This window comes from Nelumbo lutea, chromosome 2 (assembly GCF_056320005.1).
Source record: "Nelumbo lutea isolate HS-2025 chromosome 2, American lotus-T2T, whole genome shotgun sequence".
Classification (NCBI taxonomy): domain Eukaryota; kingdom Viridiplantae; phylum Streptophyta; class Magnoliopsida; order Proteales; family Nelumbonaceae; genus Nelumbo; species Nelumbo lutea.
The window spans coordinates 31427627-31438360 of record NC_142685.1 but is presented as its reverse complement, the minus strand read 5'-3'; the positions used below and the strand labels follow the sequence as shown (position 1 = coordinate 31438360).

The window sequence follows — 10734 nt, the reverse complement described above, 5'->3', positions numbered from 1 at the left end:
ACACTTTATTTGAGGTAAAAAGCAACTTTGTGGGGTGTTACTTGAAACTTCCATAAAACATCCAACCAAATAGAAAAAGCAAAAAACATTTATTGTTGCGTTCTTCATATACATTTATCTAAAAAGCCGCTCAAATTCAAACTTGAATCTGATAATTTATCAATAAGCCGAGCTCAAATAACTAAATATTCAACTTGATTTGACTCAAATCAACTCCTATTCAGAGGGTAATAAGAACTTAAAACACAAAAGGAATACTGTTATCGATATTTAGAATCTTGTCTTAGGAAACTCCCACGTAACCAAACATACACTAAATTGGCGTGGATTAAAATGATATTGGAAGCGACGGTTTTCCCAACTCTATGTGCTTGCCCACCGATTAATTGCCATGGACGGAGCCCGTTTGATTGGGCCTTTGATATAGTTGATTGACACCTCATCAATCATTTTAAAATAATAAAGCATTGGCAATACAAATTTTCATAATCTAATCAAATTTAGATACAAGTTACCAATAATCGAATTGGATTCAAATATTGTCGATACAGCCCTAATCGGATTTGGTATACAGATTTAGCTCAACGCAAATTGAATGCAATATAGCTCCAACCTGATTTAACCAACTAAATAAAGAGGGGTATCACATCTGATCCATCTGATCCCGGGATCTGTTACTCACAAATGGGCATCTCAGATACATTTACTGTGCATTGGAAATATTTCCCATGAATAATAACTAATAAGTACGGGAGATGTTTCCAATGCATGGTAAGATGTGCATGTGAGGCGCCTGTGAGGCACCAGGGCACAAGGTGTGAGGAGCAGATCCGGTGTCCATCTGGTCCCACCCTTCCTATATACTGTACACCTATGTTCAGTAGAGCAACAACTGCTACATGTCATCTTTCCATTGCTTTCAAAACCGGATCGGACTAGACGGTTGGACCAGAAAAACCGGAAACCAATCACTTGACCAATTTCGTTTTCCTTCAAAACCGTTTTTTTTTCTCAAAACTGTTGATTTTGGTCAACAAAACGTTTGAACCGTTTTGACTGTTTTCACCATTTCCTTATTTTTTCCTTCAAACCAAACATAGCCTTAACGTTGCAAGTACTTCTTTTGCATCTCTTCATAGTGATGGTTCATATGAGATAACTTTGATGGTTGGGGGCCAACAAATTATGCTGGTGAGAGCATTTTTAGGGTGGGCATGTTCACTTATTCACGTCCATGTCTTTCATTTTTTGTCAAAATAAAATAGGTGGCAATTACTGATTTATCCACTCTCATGGTAACATGGTATTCCCATGAATGCTCTCAACAACATAGGCTGTTAGCCCCCTAATAGCTAAAGTTTTTCCGGTTCATTGGACCCCGCAACAGGTTTTGCGGGACGAGGTTTATTCCTACAGTGTTCTAGCACAGCACCACCATTGCAGAAGGAAAATCATGCTATGCATTTGGGAGCTATGATGCAGAGCTCTGTGCTTTAGTTCGAGGATTGGAAGCAGCTTCATCACAAAATATAAGTAATCTAACAGTATATTCTGATAGCAAGCAGCTAATAGATCTTTTGAACTTAATGGAAAAGCCCATGTCATGGACAGAACAACTTCACTGGGGCCGAATCAGTAAACTCAGGCTTTCATTTCACTCAATTTCTTTTGTCCATATAAATAGAGATCAAAACAAATTGGTCCACTTATTTGCTTATCTTGCTTGTAATGGCCAGATGAAGATATCTTACAATCCCAACTCTCAAGGCCATGTACTCAGTTCTCACTTTTAATGAAGCTGCTTCTTTCCTTTAACAAAAAAAAAAAAAAAAACACAAAAAAGGCATAGTACAAATTTGCAAATACTGCAATGCTAATGGGTCGGTGTTTTTTGAAATATTCGGTTTTACACTAACTGGATGAATGGGTTTTAAATCATGTAGACAATATGATTGATTCTGTATCTTTTGCTTATGGAGATTCAGTTAGTGTAAAATCAAAAGATTGTGGTTAATGTTCAATTTAAGTAATCTCCATTTTTGGCAAAAACTTATATAGAATTAACATTGATGGGATGTTTGCGTTGATCAGAGAGGATTTTATGACTTTTTAAGTTATAATAACAATTTTATAGTGGCTGCATGCAATGTTTTAAAAAAAAACCACTTTAATTGGACAATCAAGCACAAAATTATGGCCTCTAATGGCCCTGGTGGGATGGTTTTTAACCAAGTTGACATTCTTGACAAAATGCCAGATTTTAGGAGAATCAAATTCAAAATTTAAGCTGGGAAATGGCTTGAATGATTTAACTGGCCGAATCAATGAATAATTGAAAACATTGGTTGTATGTAGAAATGCAACTTGAGTGGTTATGTACGTAGTAGATGGGATTAAATGCCCTCGATAATTTTTTTTTAAAGGTTGTTTAACTACATTCCAAGAAAGTGGTTTTTTTAAAGGTTGTTTTAGCTAAATGTTCCAAAAATCTTTCTGAACAGGAGCTCTGGTGGTATTATCCACCAAATTGGCTGCTTCTTGATGTTATATCTTCCTTGTTTGTTAATAAATTTATTTATGTACATGTCCCCGTCGGATTCGAATCTTTGTTCCAGGTTTACACGGCACAGGGTTGGACGCCAAACCACGCCATTCCATCTGTCCATCACGGGTGGAAGAACATAAATGGCGGATTGGCAGCCCAAGATTTAAAAGAGACAAATCTAGACGAGACCATCACTGATTCACTCCATGACTCCATGAGATGGACAAGACTTTCCATCTATTCTAATTTCTAAATGGTAATATCATATTCTATATCAATCATTTATCATGTGCAGCGACTGGGAGCTGCCACCGGGTCCAGTATTCATCAATAATTACAGAGAGTTTGAAGATATCTCATATCTTCAATTCAGACTCCAGAGTTCAGATCGAACGATCTGTGAGAGAGGGGAGAAGAGGAGAGAGGAGGTGGGATTGTAAATCATCTGATGGAGAAAACGTCATGGGTTTGTACCCTGGGAACGCAGGTTTGCCTCTGCTTGGCTCTCTATGGTGCCCTCAACATCGGTATGCCTCAGAGGTCCATTTACTCGATTGCCATCAGAGGAGGGGGTAGGCCTCTTGATCTTTATTTCATCAGTGTCAGAGGAGGTTCTCGATCTCTTCAACAACAGACCCACCTTCTCAAACAGGTCAGTTTGTCCTTTTTTGTCTATGAGAATTTCCTTCTGTCTTTATTTGGGGAGGAAGAAGTCAGGAACTGGTTTGAGTATTGATTTTTTTATTTGGGTTCTTGGCCTATTGCCAATTGTTATTGGGTATGCATAATGGGTTTCTTTGTTTTAATTATTTAAGAATTTGAGTGGTTTCTGCCAGCGGATTGGTTGCTTGTTATCTATGCCTGCCTCATTTAGATTGGGGTATGAAAATTTGTTGATTTTTGTTCATGTTAGTCGGTTGCGGTTCATTGTTCTCTTTGCTGTCACTTGCTCTGTCTGGAAGTTTCTATTTCCTCTTGTGAATTCAGGTCTTTCATCAGTCTCCATTGCTTCTTGGTTTCTCTAACGACTCATTGTTATTTTTATTTGGGTTCTCTATGAATGGCTTGATTGTATGTTGGCCAGGTACTAACCTAGTGTCTCCTTTTTCCTTTTTGATGCTTATGTATGGTAGATTTTGAAGTAAGATATGGATAAATTGTCTCTAATTGATATGTACGTTCTACCAATTCTTGTTATTCTGAATGGACATTGTTACTGTTGGTGAAGATGGAGAAAGTAGCAAGGATTTACGGTGCAAAGTTTGTAGTGAACATTAGCGAACTTGGGGAAGATGATCCACTAATGCAGAATGTGAGCTTTTATCCTACACAAACTACACCCTACTTTGGCATTACTTTTACTATTCATTGATTAATTTGCCATCATAAATTTGACCTTTTCTGCACTTTTTACCATGATATTTAAAGCGCATTTCAATGTTGTGATGCTTATTGGAAAACAGTCAGATTAAGCTTCTTCTATATTCTATTTTTTCAGGGCACTTTGCATTTTCCATCATTGAAGGTTCCCTGGTACACATCATCCTCTCTGTGAAAAGTTCCATAATTTGGGTATACAATTGCATTACACAGGATCCTTTATCTTCTGAAAATTTGTTCTTACAAGTGTCAACCTATCATTTTTTTTCCAAGAAAAATATCTGGAACTTTCCTAATTCAACAATTTAATCATGAGGAGTAATATCTATAGGTATTCTACTTGCACTTCAAAAGGAAAGGGATACTTTCTGAAGCAGATTGCAACTCCAAGTGGGCAGATCTTAGACATCATTGTTCTGGAGACAAGTTCATTACAGGTATTAGTGCTTTTTCTTGAATTCTGGTTTTAAAGCTTTGTTGAGTATCATAAGTGGGTTTAAGAGTTTATTTCTTAATAAGCTCTTTGCACTTTTGTTCTTGAAAGGTTGGTGTTATTAGATGTAATCCTCCTATTGGTTTCATTATGTGCAACTCTTAATTTCATGTTTAGCTAGCTATTATCTCTTATTAGTTGGTACCTCAGTGCATGTTGCCTGTATGCATTTTCTGTTGTTTTTTTTTTTTTTTTTTGATAAAAAAACCCACTTTGCAAAAGATTATAGGGATATATACTTGAGAGAAAAGACAAAAAGAATTTACACCACACCCCACTTTACATCCAAAAGAAAAAAAAGATATCAAAATGTCCCTCCAATTGGACTGAAGATATACTAAGCCAAGCCTGTGGAGTTGTGGATAGGCCTGAGTCCAAAAACTCAAGTACCGTTCTGCCTTCTGGATCAAGACTTCCACAGGGGGAGCTTTTTGGTCGAACACTCTCTGATTGCATTCTTCCCAGAGAGCCCAACAGATAACCAATAGTGCAAGTTTCCAGAGGACCTGGCCTCTCCTACTGAAGCCTGTGGCTTTCCAGGATGTAAGCAGCTCATCCAACCTGTCTTATGGGACCCATTGTCCTCCAAAGAACTGAAGGAAATGGTGCCATAGACCTGAGGCAACAAGGCAATGAATAAATAGATGACTCACTGGCTCTCCTGCCCTGCCACACACTCAAGTAACCTCCAACACCGTGCCTATGTGAGATAGGTTCTCTCTAGTTGGGGCCTTGTCCCATGCAACAACCAAAATGAAAGACTGCACTTTCAGTGGAGCTGCTTTCTTCCAAATCCAAGCTGCTATAGCACAATTTGATTGAAAACACACCTGAACTGTTAGCACCCCACTGCCTGCGATCAGACCCTGTAGGTTGTAAACTAGTTCTATAAAGAAGGTCCATTGGCCTTGAAAAAGCTCCCACCACCCAATCAGTAAAGTTTTGTTTGAATTGGGGGCACCAAAGCACTACCGTTTCTGAGGATTCATATGAATCTTGGATGGTGGCATCCATTTTCTGTTGATATTTTTAATACTTAATTATGAAAAACTGGTCCAATATCAGTTCCTTCTATATTTGTTGTGTATACTACAGCTAGAGAAAATATAGTTTTTGAAACAAGTAGTATTGCTAAAAAAGGCTTTTCAAATTAAACATGCAATGGCTTCTTTTTTTATTATCATCCATGCCTTATCCGAACTCAATGGGGTGGCTACATGAATCCTGTTTCACCAATCGTTCTATTTAAAGCCAGATCTACTGTAAATTGTTAGTGCTCAAATCATTTCTTGTTACTTATACCCAAGGTTTAAAATTTCGATACGATACGCTCGATATGGGGCGTATCGTATCATATCCTTGAAAAACAGATACGGGATACGCATGGAAATCGGACGTCTCGTCTTTTTTTCATGCGTATCGGACCTGTATTGGGGCGTATCGGGGGTGTATCAGGGCGTATCGGTAGCGTATCGACGAAAAATATACGACCAAAAACTGAAAAAAAAAATTATGGGGAAAAACAAACTTCTTTTCCTTGAAATAAGCCTTCTTTCACCCCCAAATGACTCTAAAACTCCAAACATCATTCCTAGAGTGCTAGATTTGCAAAAAATTGCAAGAAACAAGTGTGGTCATTATTATTTGAAAGATTTTCAAATTTTGAAAAAATATGGCAAAATTAGGTAAATTTTTTCAATTTTTTATAATATCTAGTGATTTAATTTTTTTCTTGAATGTTTAAATTTATGCTGATCTACATTTCTTACATTCAAAATCATAATTTTTTTGTGTTATTAATAAATTTATGGAAATTTCATGAAGATATTTGGGGAAAATATAAATTAATAAAAAAATTGAAAATGTAATTTTTCTCTGCCTATAAAGACTAAATATGTTTTAGATCTATGGATTTATCTATAATATCCATAGAGCAACTGAAATTTCTTCTTTAGCATTTTTTTTATTTTTTATATTTTTAGAATTAAAAAAATAAATAGTATAATTAATTATATTTTATCATTTGATCACAGCAATTGAATATATTATAATTCTATGGATGATCTTTCATATCCATAGACCAATTGAAATTTCCTATTTAATAATAATTATTAGTTTTTTATTTTTATATTTTTAGAATTAAAAAATAAATAAATAATTAATTATATTTTATCATTTGATCACAATGATTGAATATATTATAATTCTATGGATGATCTATCATATCCATAAAACAATTGAAATTTCTTCTTTAATAACTAATTTTTGAATATATTATATAATGTATATTTATTTTTTATAATTTTTGAAAATACATAATAAATAATTATTGATTATATTTTCACTTAGAAGTTGTGCCAATGCATGTTTTATGGTTGGATAGGAGAATTGAGTTTTTCCCATCCCATAAAACATTAAAACTTAAGAATTTAATCTATATATTATAGTTAAGCATAGGATTTTTAATGAAATAATTACCTACAATATATTTCTTCATAAAACCATTAAAATATATTAATTTAATGTATATACATCTCATTGAGGCTCATGTTAGTTTTGGTCTACCCTGAGCTCTTCTAGCCCCTTCAATCTGTAACAAATTGCTTCTTTTAATTGGTGCAGTTGGTGATCTTCTATGCACGTGCCCAAACCATCTTAGTCTACTCTCTCTCATTTTATCACCTATTGGAGCTACTCCTAGGTTCCTATGAGTAACTTCATTCCTAATCCTATCCTTTCTAGTTTTTCTACTCATCCATCTTAGCATTCACATATTTGCCACATTCATTTTCAGGACATGTTGTTTTTGACTATCCAACACTCTATTCCATACAACATAACTGGTCTTACAACTGTTTTATAGAATTTTCCTTTTAATTTAAGTGATATTCGCCTACCACATAAAATTCCAGATGCACCCCTCCATTTTGCCTATCCTGCTCTAATTCTCTGGGTGACATCCTCCTCAATCTCTCCCTTGTTATGAATTATTGAACCAAGGTACCAGAAATGCTTGTTTTCCATTGTTACAAGCAACCTATGACCTACATAAAATGATTAAAGTAAGCTTTGATAGCAATAAATTTGAAAACATGGAGAAACTGCAACGTCAGATGAGGAAGTTTTTTTGTCAAAGTCTTAAAATTTTAGAAAGTGTATAATTTTGGGATCATATCTAAAACAATGTTGCAAGTGTGGACTCTAGTGAATGAAGTTTCTATTAGTGAACCATCTTATATATTAGCAATGAGAATGAATTCTTTTTATGTTTGATCATCTAAAGAAGCCTTGCTTCGGTCTAGTTAATCATTTCATGTGTACCTTCAGAATGTTCTGCTTTAATGGTATGCATTGCACAAGCAGGTGAGCCACAAAGCAGTGCTCTTGGAAGGATGATTTTAAGCATTCATGCTGGTTGAACTGAATGTCCCAATAATTGCCATTTTTTTAGTAAGAAAATGTGGGAAAGTTTATCAATGGCGAACTTAATTACCAGAAATTATACCAGTCCAACACTGGAATACTATTCTTATGGGTTTTGGTTTTGTTCGGGGGCCTTGATTTTAGGTGGTCCTACAGATGTATAGTTGTTTGCTGTACATGATGTTTACAAGGTTCATACATGTAATCTTGACTTTTGATAGCTTACCTATTACTCAAAAAAAGTTTCAAATTTGAATTTGTCCTCATGGTTTGCAATGTCATCTTAGCATGCAATTTTAATTTGGGAACTGGGGTGCCCCATGGTGAACAAGGATCAAGTATCAGTCATTCTGATGACTAAAATGTGATAAACATTGCCTCGTTTTTTCATTATGTTCTCTTTTATGGATGCAGAAAGTGGAGTTTGGTTGTCAGTATCTGCATAACTTTTTATCTTCTTCCAAAAATAAGTTCCAGAGAAGAAACTTAAATGCAAATAAATAAGAACCAGCAGGGGGGAATGTTTTTTTAATGTAAACTATGATACTCGGACACCTATACATCCAGAGTAGTAGAGTTAACAGGATATGATAAATGTATGGGTAATACACCATGGTATGTTGAGCCCTCCTCAGAATAGAGGAGATATGTTGTTTTCTTTTCTGTTTCCTTTGGTGTTGGGGGTGGGGCAAGGGTGATAAGTAAATAAATAAACCTATAACAATAAAGAATAATCAGTTGAGTTACTTAGATTGATAGCTGATAAGTTGTTTTTTTATCAATGATAACTGATAAGTTGTTCATAGAGGAGATGATTAGAATGGAACTAAAAAGGAAAAAGAATCATATAGGAAATGAATTCATCACTAGTATCCATATCTAGGTCCTACTTTTTCTTCCCCATTATAGAGGCACCCCTTCTCTTCCTCTTTGTTAGCTAATCTAGACTGCAAGGAATTAACACTAGCTCTAAGCAGTTCACAACAAGAGGGTAGCTCTTAAGATCAAAGGATTTTTTGAATATTCTATATCAACATTTAGTGTAGATTTAGTATCAATTTCTATTTCCTTGGTGCTTCCAAAATCACAAGTTCTGTTAGTAATGTAATTCCTTAAATTATTATTAAGAATGGATGCTTGTCTGACATGGTTTTCTCAATAGTATCTGAAGGATCTAGATAGTGTGGTTTCTTACATTTCTCCTTCCACCAGAAGAAATACTGTTTGGATCTTTTTTTTTAATGTTTTTAAGGTACTGTTCTTTTTTTTTTGGTTTCTTAAATTACAGTTCTTTTGTTTTTACAAATTGAATTATCACTAGGTTCATTTGCTAAAGCGAGTGATACTCTCATTAGTTCTTCTTATAAACCCAGTATAATTTGAATTTTGAAGGATCATTTGCGTATGGGAAGACCAAGCATTCCTAAGAGTAATCAACTACAATGGCTGACAAGGGTACTAGGAGTAACTGATAGTAACTGGTATGATGAAGGTGCATCTTAATTGTCCCATGTTAATATGATTTTGTCCCAGTCAAGATTTTCTCTTAGGTGAAATATCATAGAAAACAGTCCTACATTGTTTTATTCAACAAACCTACACCCTTGCCCCACCCCCAACACCAAAAGAAACAGAAAAGAAAAGTCCTCCAGTTACATACATATGTTATAACAGGCCGTCTTTGTGCTATTTGTTTTCCTATTTTTGTTCAACCCAGGCGCATAGTTGTTGGATTCCACTCACCGGAAATTTGTGAAGAGCACAAGGAACAAATGGAAACAAATGATGTCTATGAGCCCCTACACCATATCTTTCTGAGGTTTGGAGTGGTAAGATATGAAATACCTATGTTTTTAACTTAACATATTTATAGGGAACTTCTCATATTTTATTTGTACTCTATGGTAATTAATGATTAAATATCTTCTTTTCTATCTTCTTCAGAATGCCTACCTAAGTAAGCAGGGATGCAGTAGCCACTACACACGCAAAGGGAGCATTGCTTACATCACAAACCCGGACCCTACAGATAGACCAATCAATGGAGCACCTTCTGTAAATGGAAGTTCAACCTTCGCTAAGTAAGTTTTGTCCTATTCATAAAATGGTTTTCTTACCGTACTCTATGGAAGATAAATTTTAGTTATAATTGTTAATTGTAATGCCACAGGTGCATGCATGATGGATTCCTTCTGCATAGAGTCAGTCCTTTGGAGATTGTGGGTATCCATTATTGTCTATTTAAGTTAGTACATTTAGTCATTTATTTTATTTAAATTCTTGTTCAATTCCTTATGTTTTAATTGAATCTTCAATGGCAGGCATCTTACTTCATTAATTCAGCAAGTGAAGTAGTATACAGGTCTACAATTCATCAAGGAGGCAAGGAGATCATGTAAATTTGGCACCAAGCAACTCAAGTGTTGCCCATCTTTTGAAACCAGGCTGTAATTCTAGCAACAATTTTTTAGTGCCATTCTTTTATTTGTTTTGTTTCTCTATCCAATATCTTTCGGTAGATGATGCTTATTGTTCATACATGGCTTCAACTGATCAGGTTGTTAGTCTCAAAATGTAGTGGTATTTGCATTTGAGATCTTTGAAAATGTTAATTAATTTATTGTCATCTTGAGTACAATTGTTGTACGATGGGAAGGAGAAAAAGTCCTACAATCTTTGCATGGTGCAAAGAAAAGGGAAATTAAGGACTTGAATTATGAGAGAGGGACAATTAAGATATGAATAAAAATTAGAAAGAGAAGTAATTATAGATGGAGAGAGAGAGAGAGAGAGAGAGAGAGAGAGAGAGAGAGAGAGAACTTAAAACAGGCTTATAAAAATTAGAAAGAGAAGTAATTATAGAGAGAGAGAGAGAGAGAGAGAGAGAGAGAGA

General features: G+C 35.1%; 1 protein-coding gene across 6 annotated transcripts; it reads left to right on the top strand.

Annotated features, from left to right (window-relative positions):
- Positions 1-2594: 2594 nt before the first annotated feature.
- LOC148869644 (Calcineurin-like metallo-phosphoesterase superfamily protein) lies at positions 2595-10476 on the top strand. Of its 6 annotated transcripts, none has more exons than XM_088972319.1 (10): positions 2715-3197; positions 3774-3857; positions 4044-4078; positions 4257-4362; positions 9004-9093; positions 9234-9322; positions 9559-9670; positions 9786-9922; positions 10012-10060; positions 10163-10476. In XM_088972319.1, exons 1-10 carry the CDS (start codon positions 2994-2996, stop codon positions 10238-10240), a joined length of 984 nt encoding a protein of 327 aa, XP_088828445.1. In that variant the 5' UTR covers positions 2715-2993; the 3' UTR covers positions 10241-10476. The 6 variants fall into 6 exon arrangements, with proteins under 6 accessions (XP_088828447.1, XP_088828445.1, XP_088828446.1 ...); XM_088972320.1 differs by having other exon boundaries at positions 10012-10086; XM_088972323.1 differs by lacking the exon at positions 2715-3197 and adding an exon at positions 3505-3629.
- The last annotated feature ends 258 nt before the right edge of the window (positions 10477-10734 follow it).

Excerpts from the sequence above, each read along its gene's own strand:
- LOC148869644 (XM_088972319.1), top strand. The coding sequence starts at position 2,994 with ATGGAGAAAACGTCATGGGTTTGTACCCTGGGAACGCAGGTTTGCCTC. Across the intron at positions 3,198-3,773 it reads AGACCCACCTTCTCAAACAG|ATGGAGAAAGTAGCAAGGAT; the intron begins GTCAGTTTGTCC and ends CTGTTGGTGAAG. Across the intron at positions 4,079-4,256 it reads CCATCATTGAAGGTTCCCTG|GTATTCTACTTGCACTTCAA; the intron begins GTACACATCATC and ends TAATATCTATAG.